The sequence below is a fragment of the Parus major genome, chromosome 1, assembly GCF_001522545.3.
Source record: "Parus major isolate Abel chromosome 1, Parus_major1.1, whole genome shotgun sequence".
NCBI lineage: Eukaryota > Metazoa > Chordata > Aves > Passeriformes > Paridae > Parus > Parus major.
The window spans coordinates 86,754,075-86,768,874 of NC_031768.1; the positions used below are offsets into that span (position 1 = coordinate 86,754,075).

At 40.9% G+C, this 14,800-nt stretch overlaps 2 protein-coding genes across 16 annotated transcripts in view; one reads left to right on the forward strand and one right to left on the reverse strand.

Annotated features, from left to right (window-relative positions):
- The first annotated feature begins 52 nt into the window (after window positions 1-52).
- On the forward strand, window positions 53-7,631 carry GSTK1 (glutathione S-transferase kappa 1). Its single transcript, XM_015631994.3, has 8 exons — window positions 53-192; window positions 760-841; window positions 1,572-1,700; window positions 2,042-2,142; window positions 2,561-2,596; window positions 5,329-5,445; window positions 5,944-6,037; window positions 7,333-7,631. Exons 1-8 carry the CDS (start codon window positions 127-129, stop codon window positions 7,371-7,373), a joined length of 666 nt encoding a protein of 221 aa, XP_015487480.1. The 5' UTR covers window positions 53-126; the 3' UTR covers window positions 7,374-7,631.
- The window catches only part of LOC107206204 (rap1 GTPase-activating protein 1-like), a 47,852-nt gene continuing 36,734 nt past the window's right edge, over window positions 3,683-14,800 (reverse strand). For 8 of the 15 annotated variants that reach the window (XM_015631877.3, XM_015631867.2, XM_015631976.2 and 5 more), the window contains 4 exons: window positions 13,911-14,037; window positions 13,720-13,822; window positions 10,619-10,704; window positions 7,760-10,461 (listed from right to left, as the gene is read on the reverse strand). In XM_015631877.3, coding sequence (XP_015487363.1) covers window positions 10,438-10,461; window positions 10,619-10,704; window positions 13,720-13,822; window positions 13,911-14,037 — 340 coding nt within the window. In that variant the 3' untranslated portion in view covers window positions 7,760-10,437. Of the gene's footprint in view, window positions 4,414-7,759; window positions 10,462-10,618; window positions 10,705-13,719; window positions 13,823-13,910; window positions 14,038-14,800 lie in introns of those variants that run through there. The other 7 variants (XR_004498818.1, XR_004498851.1, XM_015631834.3 and 4 more) reach the window with 6 other exon arrangements.

A 14,800-nucleotide genomic window follows, 5' to 3' on the forward strand; every position in this document is an offset into this window, starting at 1 on the left:
GCGGGGAGGCGGAGCCGGAGCCGGAGGGGCGGCGGGGGAGGCTCCGTCCCGCCGCGGCGGAAGCGCCGCCCGCTCCCTGCCCAGGGCTGCTGCTGCTGCTCCGGCACCGCACCGCACGGGGCCAGGATGGGCCGGACGGTCGTGGAGCTGTTTTACGATGTGATCTCCCCGTACTCCTGGCTGGCGTTTGAGGTGAGGGGTCGGCAGAGGGAGGGAGGGAGGGCCGTGCCGGGTCTCCGCGGTGCCTGAGCGGCTCTGGCTCCCGGCCGGTCCCGCCGTCGCCTCCCCCTCGGAAGGGCTGCTCAAGGGCAGCTCGGCCGCTGGCTGCTGGCAGCGCCCTTTGCGCCCCGTAGTTACTTTTTCCCTCACCCCTGAGGGGTGCCTGGGTTTCTCTCTCGCGTGTTGAAATCCAGGGATAACAGGGAAGCGTGTCCGAGCCAAACGCCAAGTGCAGGAGTTAGTGCTGAACATTTTGCTTAGGGGATAGTTTTCATATTCAACAAGTGCGAGTGTCCTGATCATGTCATGAGCCTGATCTTTCCCTTACTTACCCCTGCTTAGGCTTGGATAGTCTTGACATAAATAGAGACCCCTCGGTTTTTCTGAGATCAGAGTTCTCTGGCAGCATCCAAGAAAGGCTTTAGGACTAGCCCTAATAGAGTAGGAAAGGATTTATCTGTAGTATTTACTGCCTTAGCTGCACACAGCTCTATAGACATCTACAGACTGTGAATCCCTCACAACTCTTTCACGTTGCAGGTTCTCTGCCGGTACCGGCACATCTGGAATATTGACCTGCGCTTCCGTCCAGCTTTCCTTGGTGGCATAATGCAACAAACTGGTATGGAGTACCGGGAGATGAGCTCTGTAGGGAGACATCTCCTTCACTAGTGCACAGCACTAGTGTGCAGGCCCTTGGTGTGTGCAGAGCCCACGCAGAGACAGCTCTGAACTAAGTTTTGGCACCAGTAACAGATTAACTATAGGGCTGTGGAGCTCCAAGGGGATTGAGAAATTAGTCATAAGGAATTTCACGCTCTTGCAACTACACAGAAAGTCTATACCAAAGTTCATCAGTTCTAAAATACAGTAAAATAAATAATAATAACTTGATATGGAGTGTTTTCCTAGAGTTAGATTTTAAACCAGAATTAATTTGTGGAACACTTGCACTTTGTGATACGCAGGACGGATACAAGTATGTCCTGAAACAGTATTCGTGACCTTAATTACATTACCAAGACTTAAAAATCATGAATTAACAAGCCTTTACATCGGTTTACCCATGCATTATGAGTTGTTTAGCTTAAAGTCATCTCTCTGAATCAACATAAATCCCTGCTAGGATCTACCTTGGTTTAAAACTGATTCAGCTATCTTAAAGCTTTGATATGTAAAAAACTGAAATAAACCATAAATCATAGCATTATCTTTGGAAAAGCCAAGTATCTTTCAGTAAGCCAGTATGAAATTATACTTTTGGTATATGTACATGTGAGGCATAATTCATCCAGTTTGTTCAGTGTTATTATAATACAGCTGGAAATCTCAACAGAACTTTCTCCTAAAAGGTAACAAGCCACCAGCAATGTTACCAAAGCGAGGTGAATACATGCTGAAGGATATGAAAAGGATGGCAAAATACTACCAGGTGCCTGTACACATGTCCGCAGATGACTTCCAGCGTATCCTGGGCACAAGTAAGAGTCTTAGCTGGTACTTCTCATCCCTAGCACTTCTGGTTCCAGTTCTCCCTATCAGTAAAGGTGAATTTCCTGTGTGCAGCCTTTTCCTGAACCTGTGAGCAGTATGAAGTCTGTGCATTCATAGCCATGAAAGAAATTTCTGGAGAAATATGGCTGTGGATGTTACTAGCATGGGAGATAACTGTGGATCAACATGAGCTTTGCTGTACAGACTGTGGGTTTCTCAGGGCTGTTACAGGGGAGATCACACTGTGCTTAGGTAGCAGTTGTGCAGACCACACTGCTCCTGATGCTGTGACTTGTCTGAGTGTTTCTCTGTCTCCCCACGAATCCAGGCAGTCTGACGGCCATGCGCTTTATCACAGCCACGGACATGACAAACCCACAGTACCTGGAACCCTTATCTAGGGAGTTCTGGATGCGGTTTTGGTCACAGGTCAGTATTTGATGCAGCCTGCTTCTTGACCCTTTCTGTCACCCTTCCTGTCCCACATCATTCTAATGTGGAATTCCAGCAAGAGGAAGAAAATGTCTTTTAATGAAAAGTCATAGCAGGAACTTAAGGTCACAGTGGTTCAGAAGCCACTATGAAAAGAACTAGCTTATAATCAGTTAATTTGCCTTCTTTTAGGTATATATGGTGGGTCCAACAGGCTGGACCAGTGGGTCAGTTGTTCATATCAGAAAATACTTTAATACATTCCTAGATTAGGTGACTTAAGATTTTTTCTGAGGTAATTTCTCCAGCAACTAGTATTATGATTATTTTTGTTTTCTTAGAAAACTTACTTTTAAATCCAGAGCTGAGCTTTTGTTCCTTAAATACTGATTTACTTATTTTATTCTTTTACCAGCATGAAGATATCACTCAGCCAGAGAACATATTGGCAGTAAGTGTCTCCTTTTTCTTGGTGCTTCTGCATTTCTCAGAGAGATTCTTATTGATGACTTTGATCAGTAATAAAGACATCTTTGTCAAATGAAAAAAATTGATTTAAATTCCCTTGCAGCTCTGTTCTGAGCCACTAGTGTCACATCCCAACAGTTTGGAATTTTGGGGTTTTTTCCCTTGTCATATTTTACATAACACACATAACCAGAATACACCTGTTTTATTTTTTTTAGTTCATGTTGCAAGATACCCAGGCTAGACAATGAGTTATCTTCTGATACTGTTTTATTAACAGTCATTAAAGTTGAAATAGTTTCACCAGAATGCATTGAGGTGTTCCTACTATATGAAATGTTCAGGTGGAATGCAACACCTGGCAAAGGTGACTTTCCTTAGAGTGATGGAGTCAGATTTTCTATTAAGCTCAGTGCTATATTTTGTATTATGTATTATTTTGTATTATGTATTATTTTTATATTATGTAAAAGTGCCCTTTTACATACCTGGAAATTATACTCCTGATGTAGTTCTTTTTCCTTTTTGATTTTGTTCATTACAGCAAAAGCTGTAATGGCATGTAAGTTAATATACTAGGATATACTCTTGAAGGTCTCTCCTTTCTTCATTATTTTATAAGTTCTTGGAATATGAAGAGAGGAGTTATCTTTGACTAGTCTCTCCTATCCAACATCCCTTGCTGAAATCTGAAACTTTGTCTTGCTATTCACTCCCAAGTCCAGTCCTTGCACTTTAGCTTAATCTTAGAGTAGCTTTTTTACCAAAATTTCAGCAAAGATTTGCATTTTTCCTTTTTAAGAAGCAAGATTTGAAGGATATAAGTGTGGTACTTTCACCATGGTAGGCAGCCAAGCACCACACAGGTGCTCACTTGCTTCCTCCCACTGCCCAGGAGGACAGGGGAAGAGGAAAAGAAGAATAAAAGCCAGTAAACTTGTGAGTTGAGATAAAATTACTTAATAAGCAAAGGAAAAGTGGAAGCAGAGTGAAAGAAAATAAAGAACCACCTACATGTAGACTGATGCTCAGCCAGTTCCTAAGAAAAAGGTAACCTGCCTAAACTCCCTCCTCACTAATTACTGCTGAGCATGGTATGTGGCATGGTCTGTCTCTTGGGTTAGTTCAGGTCATCTCCCAGCCTCTAGTGAAGCCCCAGTTTATTCATTGTGGTGGGGAGAGTGAGAACCAGATACTGCCTTGACACGGTGCAGACACCATTCATCAATAGCTAAAATAATTAGGATGTTATCAGCATTGTTTTGGTCACAGATCTGAAACTCAAAACTACAGGAGCTGCTGTGAAAAGTAGTTCCATTCCAGCTAGAACCAGTGAATAAATACATACAGAACATTGTCACATAGCCTCTGAATCCATCATTACTTAAATAAAGCAAGGACAGCAGAACTTCAGTGACAAACTTCATACTCAGAATGATCTCTAACTTAATCGCAGTTTGGCAGTCGATGAGTATCCCCAATGTTCATCAAGGCAGAGAGGGAAGTGTCCTCTTGTCTGCTTGTGTCTGTCTTCATTCACTCCTGCAACATGTACTAGACTTTCCTCTCTTCTGGAGATTTGTTATCCAAAGGTGGGTCAGAGATTCCAACCAATAATCTGAGTCTTTATAGGTGAATTTATTTTATACATCAATCAGAAAAACTGAACGTTTTTACTTGACTTATTGTCTTAGTATTTTTTTACTTCTTTATTTAGTCAGCAGTAGCTTCACATAAATTGCTATAGCAGCGATGCATGGTCTGAATTCTGCCCCAGTCCACTTAAATCCTCTTCCTGCCCTGAAATGGTGAGGACAGATAATACATCACTGTGTAAATATTGCAGTCTAAACACTGGGGCTACCAAGCATTCTGTTCTAGTCCAGTGGTACACTTGTTTAACCTCCTGTTCAAACACAGTCAAAAAGAGCCCCTCGTCTCCCTGATGTGTTAACAGGAGAAGGTACATGAAAAAAAGTAATTGAAAGAAAGAGTCATTAACACCTGCATGTGCAGGATTACTTGTCCATATGCAATATTGTGGTTTTTTGGGTTTTCTTGTCGTGATTGGGGGGGGGGGGGGTGCGGTTTGGGTTCTTTTTGTGAAATACTTTATTCAAAGGGTACTTGTAATTCACTGTTCCCAGATAAACACTGGACCTTTAAATTTGGCTACTTTGTCTCATTGCTGTGTAGTAGAGGCTTGGGAGAAGTGAAAAAGATACAGCAGTAACACCAGCAACTGTTTAACCTCTGTGATTTAGTGTCTTTCATGCAGTGTCACTCATAGATCCCATGTGGCCACACTTGTCATACAAACTGTTTCTGTCTTGGTAGGCTCGTACAGTGAGATTTTATTTTTCATAACACCAGTTCGAGTTTTCTTATAAGGTAGCTAATGAGTCATTGTATCAAAGGTTCTTTTGGGGTTTTTTTCCTTCTGCTTAGGAACTCCTGGGGAAAAAAGTGCAGATTTGGGGCTCAGAAGGTTTAAAATGTCTCTTCTACTTTGTATCTGAGAGTTGTTAAATTGATTAAACCTATTGATGGTTGGGAATACAGCAAGATAGCTGTGCAAAAAGTGCTTCAAGAGTATTCTGAAATTTTTTGTCAATAGACTTTAGGTGATAATACTGAAGATTCAAGTAATTAGACCAGGGAAGGAATTAGAGTATTTACTTTTAGAGTATTCTTAATTGTATTGTCTTTTCACAGGCTGCCCAACAGGCTGGGCTCTCAGCAGAGCTCTCCCAGAAGGCACTTGAAATGATTTCATCCCCTACAGTGAAGGACAGACTGAAAGAGACAACAGCTGAAGCACTGAAATATGGGGTGAGATGCTTCCAATGGCACTGGGCTTCACAGATATGTATTCCTTCCCTCTTAAGAATACAGGGAAGCAAGGAACAAGGAGGATGATGATTAGAAAGCACTATATAGACTCCTTGTTTTCCAGTGTGTGTGAAAGCCACCTCACTGTTGTTGGTAGTTTATCTCGCTGTCATCTGGGAAAGCAAGGGTGACTCACTCAGCTCATTCCAGCTGGACAGCAAGAACAGGATCAGTACATAAGAGTACATTTATTGCTACTTGGAATAGAACTGTGGATTAATCAGGTTGTTTTTCATGTACCTTCAAAAAGGATACATGGGCTCTAGAGAGTCACCTATTTTCAGATGGCTTCATTAGGCTTATCTTTAAGAATGAAGAAGGTAAAAAGAAGGGGAGGAAAAAAAAAGTTATTGGGATTTATTCCTGAAGATTGATGATATGTCTGCAAGAAACCCTCCCATTATAACATTCTCTGTTTCATCTCCATGGTATCAATAGGCATTTGGGATGCCTGCTGTTGTGGCACATTATGATGGGAAACCTCATCTGTTTTTTGGCTCTGACCGTTTAGAGCTGCTAGGCAGCATTATAGGTGAGTCTACCTCATTGCATCACTTTGGTTTCATGCTTTCACCCTCTTGGAACAAAATACGTAATGCAGCTGAGTAAAACACTCTAAAGGGCTTTCAAATGTTAAATAGTGTTGGTTATCCTTCTCCTGGAATGAAACTGCTGACTGAAATCTGTCTCAGTACACTTAAAATGACCAAATGATCCTTTTCAAGACCAGAAGTAACTTGAGTTTTCCATTCTCTCTTGGTATGTTTCAAGGCTTTGTGCTCCATGTGCCATTCTCAAAATACTACTGAAACTCTTTAGTTCTCAAAATATTCATGTGTAACCTTTTGCTACTAGACAGTAGGTCTTGGCTAAGATTATGACTATGGCTGGTACTGCTTCTTTTTTTTTTTTCTTTTTTTTTGTCATTCTAACATTTTCATTTCATATTGCTTCCTTCTTAGTAAAAGCACATTATTACAACTCCCCAATCCATAACTTGTGTCTACCTACACAGCTGTTCATATATTGACCACCCTTCTTTTCATTTTTCTATTAACAGAACACACACTTTAAATGCTTTAAGAGATTGAAGTAGATTGTGATAAATAATAAAACTGAAGTCACCTGTTTTTATGAGTTAGAAGGCATTTGACTATTCATCTCAAGATTTGGCACTTGAGAGAGTGTCTCTAGAAAGAGTTATGCTCATAATTAGCTCACATTTGTGGAAAACATTCAGCAGAAAGTATTAATTAATGCAAATTAGTATTAGTCACAGGCTTTAGCAAAAGGGAAATTTTTTGAGAGTTTATTTTTTTTTAGTCTTTTGGATGAGTTTCTGATTCTATAAAATATTCTTGATGAACATGAGAGTCAGGAAGAAGAGTACACAACACCCACTACACTAGTCACTGATTTGGATGTTGTAGCCTGGTTTCTAGTCTCAGCTCCAAGGATTTAATCAGATTTAATTTTTGATTCTCTGACTCCCCAGCCTTGCACTCTTTTTTTTTTAACTCCCAGTCCCCCCAAAATGAGTCCCAAAAAGAACTGATTTCTCCCTCATGTGGAGTACCCCTGACGTGCAGAATGTCTCATCTGTAATGGAGGAAAATAATTCTTCTGCATAGTTTCAGTTGTGACTAGACAGTGAAAGATTTATGGAGCTGGCTGAAGCACACCAAACAAGATATAAATCTGTATTCCATCACCAGCAATTACCCTTCATGAGAGCAGGAACAGTAATCCTGCTGCAGAAAAATGACCAGCCAATCACTTGTATGGATTACATTTTAACTGTCTCTTTTGTGTTGGTTTGTTTTACAGGTGAAAAATGGCTGGGACCAGTTCCAAGTCCTAAGCTGTGAAAAGTCCCAGGGAAATATATAAGAAAGAAAATATATATGTCAATCTTCAGTGATTATCTGAATGTATTCAATTTTATGGAAAGATGCCTTTCTCCCCCTTAACAGTTCACTTTACTGCTTGGTCTCATCTCTAATTTTGAAGAATTTCAAGGTTTGCCAGCCTGGTGAGGTGTTTGCCAACACAAATGTGTTTCTTTTCTTTCAACATATCAGAGATTAGCATTAAAGATTTAACTTCTTGCAGAGTGAACATTCTTCTTTCCTGGTTGGTTTTCTTTCCTTTACCCTAAAAACATGAGGACTACGTAGTTACTGGACTGCAATCTCTGCATTTCTCATGTCTTCCTGCTTGTCCTTTTATAAACACACACACACAACCTAAGAGAAGCTGGCCACATTCTCCTTTTATTTTAAGTCCAGTGTACTACATAGACATAAGAAGCACAGGCTAAGATATTAATGCTTCCTTTTACTTTGCATCATGGCAGCTGGAAAGGACACAATTCAAGCCCAAAGAAGAGTCTAGGGAGCCCATCAAGAATTTTAAAAGGAACTGTCCACATCCTGGACAATATTTGATACACCTTGCTCTGCAGTGACTGATATTTGAAGAAACCACCACACACGTGGCACCAACACCAAACTTTGCAGCAGGGGTTTTTAATGAATCCAAGTTTTACAGTAATGTCTTTGGAGGATGGTAGTGAACACCATTGTAGGTTCAGCTGGTAACTGAAGAAAACTCTGTTTTGCTTCTTCAAGGATGCCCTAATTGCTGCCTACCCAAAGGTGATTTGGATACGTCTGTGAAGGACTTCCAATCATGTAGTCTGCAGTGGAAAAGGTTGCAAACAATAAAATGAAGAAAATTCACATGGAAATAGTTTGAGCCTGGCCCTGTATCAGGTGAATTGGAATAACACATGGAAATTTGATTTATATGAAGTTTGATTTCTCAATGATTCCACACTCTCTGATGCATCACTGAATGAAACAGCAGCAACTGAAATTCCCTGTTTTGTCTTTTTCTGAACTTTAAGGTAAAGCATATTCATGTATTTTCACTTGAACAGCAAATCCTGGAACAAAGCATCAGAAAAAAAAATCTGCATCCTTCACGTTGTTACAGCTGTAAGTGTTGTGGCAGTATCATTTGTTCTCCCATCCACAATTTTTACTTCTTTTGTTTCTTCAGGAAATACCCTAGGATTGTAGGAGTCCTTCCTCCTTTCTATCAGTACAACCATTAGTCTTTGGACAAATCCAGCCTGGAACTTAAGGAAATCTTTGTGAGAGATAAGAGAAGTTAGAATGACAAGGAAGTTACCAGTATGTGGGTGCCATAGGTTTCTTTGAGTCACCTGAAGTCATGTTAAAGAGATCTTTTGGCCATTTCTTCCCTGAAACTTGTTAGTCTCCAATCTGTGCTATCAAACTGATTCAGAGATTGTGATAAAATGGAATTACTTAAAACATCACTTTAAGCCAGTAGTGCTGTCTCAGGAGTGGGTAAAATGCCCTTTTGTGGAAATAATGAACTCTGGTAAGGAGCTGGTGAGAATTCAGGGAACATCTGGAAGTAATCTCACAGTGAAAAGCAGGGTCTCATGAAACTTTGTTCTTTGAACCAGATCAATTGAAAAATAGCCAGCCTTTGTGGCAGAATGTTGTTGATTTGGCAGATGGACTGAAAGACATGGATCCTACAGGCTGCAATATATTTCACAAAATTATCTTAAATGCTCCTTGACCTACTTCAAATCAGTGGAAATTAAATGCTCAAAACCTTAGGTACTAAAATCATACTTAAGCACTACTGAGATACATTGCTTATTGCCTGTAATAGCCACCAGTAAATGCAAAACCACAGCCTTTGCATCAGCGAGTTTGCAGATTATTGCAATTCTGACTTTGTACCTATTTTGAGCAAAATTTACCTGTTTGGGAGCAGAACTTTGTGGGAGTTCTGCCCCTTGTTTAGACAACCTTGCTCCTGTGTTACAGAGCTGTGATGTGAGCACAAGCTCTTGGCAGACACTCTGGGGATGACCCCAGTAAACAGCAGCTAGCAGCTGAACTGTGATGCTCGGTTCTGATCTCTGTCATAGCACACACTGAAACAGTCTGGTGGTACCCGCTCCCCTCTGATCTGCTGCGGCACCAGTGGCCACCACCACGTGGAGCTGGACCGTTCACCTGACTGCTCTGAATGCCACAAGGTGGCAGGGCAGCTACAACTTGAGCGCTGAAGATCTAAACACCAACAATAGGAACTACCAGCTCTTTAGGAATATTTGGGAATAGCTGGAAGAATTTTCTTCCGTGAAGATGACACACTACTCAGCTATATACTAAACTAGTTCCTGAGAGCCTCACTCCTCAGCACTTTCAAGGCAGCTGTTTAGCTGTCAGGCCAGGGAAGATACAGGACAAAGAAAGGGATACTGAGCAAAAAGAGAGACTCTCAACAACACTGGACTATGAATTCTAGGGAGCAAACCTGAAGTTGTGTTCCCCTTTGCTCTATTACAGACCTCACCAGGAAATCAAGTCCCACTCCCCATGTCTAGAAAAGCTGTGAAACTGGCATGGACAAGTAGGTCCCAGTAATGCTAGGCTGAAAGCAAATAAGCAAGTGTACAGATAGGCACATCAGAAAATGAGCAACAGAAAGGGGTTCTGTAAAGTAAGGAAACTAAAAAGCAGAGGTTAGGCACAGAGAAAGGTAGGTTGCATCTGAGCAAAGGAACTGAACAAAGAAAAAGAAACTGCCTAGATTAGGGCAGAGAGCAAAATCTCAGTGGGAAATGCTGCTCCATGAGAGGGAAGAGGCAGCTAAGAAAGGGAGCACTTAGGTAAATCAGACAGGCCAGAGTTGCTGGCTGTGGAAGATGGCGTGGGGAGAAAGGTAAGGGACTAGGTCTGCTTGCTGAGAAGCTGTACAGCCCTTGCTGCACTGTCTCAGTGAGGCAGGGATGGCCAGGGGCCCATGGCTCTCCTCCCACCATGTCCATTACCTGTGCTCCTCACCCTGCGTGCAGCAGACAGTGCTCCAGCGCTGACATCACACACAGCACAAAATGGAGGCCTGCAGAACAAGGCACCGCTTTAACCTCCCCCTGCAAGCACCTTCCTGCTGCCCTTTCAACCCTCAGCAAGCAACACCTCCTAAATCAAGCCTCTCTCTTTTCTCCCATCCTTACCTCTGTGCAAGTGAGAAGGAAACATTTTATTAAAGCACTTACTGGATTATGGTGCTGAGCCTCTGCTTTGCTGCCTTTTCCTTTTCCAGTGGAGCCAGCAACACTGCTGGAAGGAAGCAACCTGCTTCCTAGAAGGGAACCAAGCACAGAACAATACAGAAATAATCAAGAGGGTATCCCAGAAGCTGCACACATAGCTGGTTTTACTCCAAAGTTTTCACAGATCTGTGGCTCATCCACAGCTAAGAGTGAAAGGAGTGTACCTATGCCCAAACTGCTAGTGTTACTTTCACCTATTTCTCATTCCAGCTCGAAACATGAGGAAAGTGACTGCTTTTGTTTCATTTAAAAAACAATCATCAGCCACTGGTTCCAGACAATCTGAGTGCCTTATTCCCAAGGATACACATTTGTGAAGCAGACTCTAATCTTATGCTCACAGTGTTTCTCTTCCTTTTCCCTCTCACCCCTCCCTTGAGATTCCCACATCTCAGGGTTTAAGGAATTTGCCTCATCACATATCAACACCATGGCAAAAACAGGGATTAAATACTTGAAAAATTCGCAAATTAAAAGCATTTTTTTGCTTTCTGTAATCAGCTTATATTCACCATACACATTTCTTAAGAAATGAGTAAGATGTCTTTAAGACAATAGCCTTCTTAAACCATTCTACATTTATTCTTAGGTGATCCTCCCTTCTATCCATCCTATGGTTAAAATTACTAAATATGGTCATTTCCTAACCAGTATAGTTTGTGGGAATTTATGCATAGCTGCATCACAACATAAATCTGTATTATAACTCTTCTTTAAATCAGAGGAAAATGGAAAGAGTTTGAATTAAAGACTTGATGTTAGTGTGGAATGTGTTAAGGGGTAGAATGGGAAAGTGAATACTTCTGATGGCATATCTAACCACCATTCAATCAGGAAAGTGAAGAAAGCTAGTGTGGTATTCTTGCAATAAGATGGTAAGCTAAGATGATTTTCCGAGGAACACTTTTTTTTTTTTTTAACTTATATGTGACCACACCAGTATTTTCTAGGAAACAGATGAGATGCAACTACTTTTTCAGCATTTTTTCCAAGGCAGACTACCCCCTTTCCCAGTGTCCTGTCATTATGTAATTTTAAAATGAGATTTAAAAACAAAACTGGTAATTCCCTGCCAAATGCTGCTAAACAGTGGTTTTAAACATGAATTTACAATATGAGGGTTCTTCTCTATTTTGTATATATCCCACTTCCACTGTACTGAAATTTAATTATGATGTATTTTTTGCAGGAAGCGAGTAATAGGCCATGTAACTAAATAAAACATATCTAACACAACTGGTAGAGTCTAAGTGTTAAGGAGAGTTATAGCTGAATTTTTATCCTGCCCTTGAGGCTAGAGGGAAAGTCACCTCTGCCTCATGTGACATGCACTGGCACATGAGAGATGTTGGTGCTTTAAAGCCAACTCAGAAAATATTTTGGCAATGGCACTTCTTTATGTCATGATCTGGGAACATAATGACCACAGACTGCTGACTTTTTTTTCCCTGTAACTTTGCTCTCTCAATCTGAAAGGCAAATTGGAGAAGCCAAGAATGTGTACATGGGTTAGGAATGCTGGATTTATTCAGCATAGGATCTAGACTCACAGTGGGCTTGTCTTAGGTTTCTCCATTAAAAAAAAAAAATCCATTCATTCTGATTTTACACAGTGCATTAACTGTGGCTGAATACTTACTGGATAACTCAATAATAAGGCAAAACTAAACTACCAGGATACTGCTCTCTGTCCTCATGTTTGTAAAACCTAAAAAATTTACATTGCCTTCTCTGTAATGATTATTCTCAGTGATGCATATTAATGATTCATATTCTGTGAGACAATAAAAAGTCAGCAGATAGAGAAACTATCTGTGAAGAGCAGCAAAGGCCAATGGACAGGATCCCTGCCTCCAGCATCCACAACAAAAGAGGAACATCTCACAGAACAGAGGTCTCTGCAGAATATCTGACAGTATCTCATCGTCAATGCTGTTGCTAAGATACAGACAATTTTAAGCAGGGATCTGTCTGATGGTCACTCTTGGTATCTCATATACAGCAGCTGTGGAGACTATCATCAAAGTTAGCTCTAAAGTTAGCCCCACTTTCTGACCCTTGTAATCTTTACAAACAGTCCTTTTTCACACAGTTCATATAAAGATTTCACGGTTCCTTCCAACCAACTCTCTTCCTTGCCATACACATCCAGTATTATTGTATATTATATATATGTATATATATTATTATGTGTATACATAATCCCCAGTATCTCTTACCACCTCAACATGCTCCTATTCCCATCTTCCAGCAAGAAACGTTACATGTTTTGCCTTTCACAGTTTCTAATGACTCCCCAAACTCAAAAGAGTCTTTTCAGTCATACTTTCCCAAAATCTTACACAGCCTCATTCTCAGAAATGGACTGAAACTGATTTAAACTTCCCCAATTTTAGCTTAAGGCTGATGCTCAAGAAGAAATGCTTCAGTCCCAACCAGTTCATTTTAACAAAGTGAAACACAACTGTAAACAGGGTCTGAGATCAGGGCAGGTGATCCAGCTCCACAGCAGGAAACACAACGGTTGTCCCTGCCACAGGACTGGAGAGAACTATAATAATCTCTGCACTGTGAATGGATCCAAGCTGATTTTAATCAACTATGTTAGCTTTAATCAAGTACTAGACTAAGAGCCCAGCCTTGGCAAAAACCTCTCAGTGCAGGTTAGCTTCCTGATTACCCACCTTCTCAGGAGCATACTGCTTTGTTCAGGAAGCAGTTCTTATAATCCCATGTCCAAACTATCTAGTTTATATGGGGACTGCATTCAGAAATGCAACCATAGCTCTCCACAGAAAAAACATAAACACTTCAATTCTTTGCAGTCTGTAACTCCTTTTGCAGTATGTACAGCACTATTTATTCATGCCACTGAAACATTCTTTCCACAATAAACTTTACATGGCAGCTTCTCTCCCCATTTCCTGGGCTATCATCTACCTGTGCTTCTAAAATAGTAAGCACAGCATACAGAAGATTTGGCTTAACCTCTCATACACTTCTAGAAGCATAAGTAGAGGGTTTTTTCTATTTTTCTTTTTTACCTGGTGAGCTAGAAGTACTGGGTGTGCAGTCACTGTCATCCAGCCACATACTCTGAACCACTGAATCCTGTTTTGGAGGGCCCTTAAGTGAGCACATCAGCTCCTAGAGAGGGCAAAGAAGATGTGTTTTAATAATGCACTTGGTAAAATCAGGGAGGGTAGCCTCTGTTTGTTAGAGATCATACACCCACCCTGTCATTCTCCTCTTCCTCAGATGTTCCATTTTCCCTCAATCCACTACAACAACTGCTTACACTGGATGATGAACGTGAGAGTGGCTGCATCACACAGTATCCTGAAGTTTGACTCCTGAGCATTCTGTGAAATGCAAGCATTCAACATCATCATGCTTATTGTTACACGCAGACTGAATTTTTTGAGGCATAGCTTTATTACATAGCAGTCAGAAACAGTAAGAATATATTAATCACCCACAGCTAGTTTTTCCACCTAGGAACAGAATTCAGGTGAACTGGCATGCATACCTTAATTTCTAGTTGCTACATCATTTAGGAGAAACACCAATTCTGTTTCCATTCTGGATAACTGTGTGGAAGGACAAGTCTGAATGAATTTTTAAGTCACAGACCTAAGTGTAATAAAGCAGAGTGACTCAAACCACCTGCAATTAAGTATTAAATATATCTAGACATTCATTAAAACCAACAGATTTTATTTTGGAGACCAGAGATTTTAAGAGCCTAAATACAGGATGAAGAGATGTTAAACTCAGTATAAAGGGCAGGTGCAACCCAGTCTGGGCCACCCATTCCCACAGCCACTCTCACACTATCATGTTTTGCCTTACATGAAATTCCAGGCAGAACAAAGGGACCATAAAAAGCATACTTTGCATGTCATCGAGCTTATAAATTGTTACTGCTGTTTTCTGTACAGGTAGGTGTAGCAGGAGGAGGCAGGAAAGCAGACAGACATTAACCAGTATTACAGAACAGTTAACTAAGAAAGTTTAAAGAAGCAATAGGGAGGTAGAAACACATTACTGAGTTCTGCATTATTGCAGGATGTCTCAGTGTCAAACTATGTAGGATCAAGTGCCAAGCTCTTGCATGGACACGTC

Excerpts from the sequence above, each read along its gene's own strand:
- GSTK1 (XM_015631994.3), top strand. The coding sequence starts at position 127 with ATGGGCCGGACGGTCGTGGAGCTGTTTTACGATGTGATCTCCCCGTAC. Across the intron at positions 842-1,571 it reads TGGCATAATGCAACAAACTG|GTAACAAGCCACCAGCAATG; the intron begins GTATGGAGTACC and ends TTCTCCTAAAAG. Across the intron at positions 2,143-2,560 it reads GGATGCGGTTTTGGTCACAG|CATGAAGATATCACTCAGCC; the intron begins GTCAGTATTTGA and ends TTCTTTTACCAG.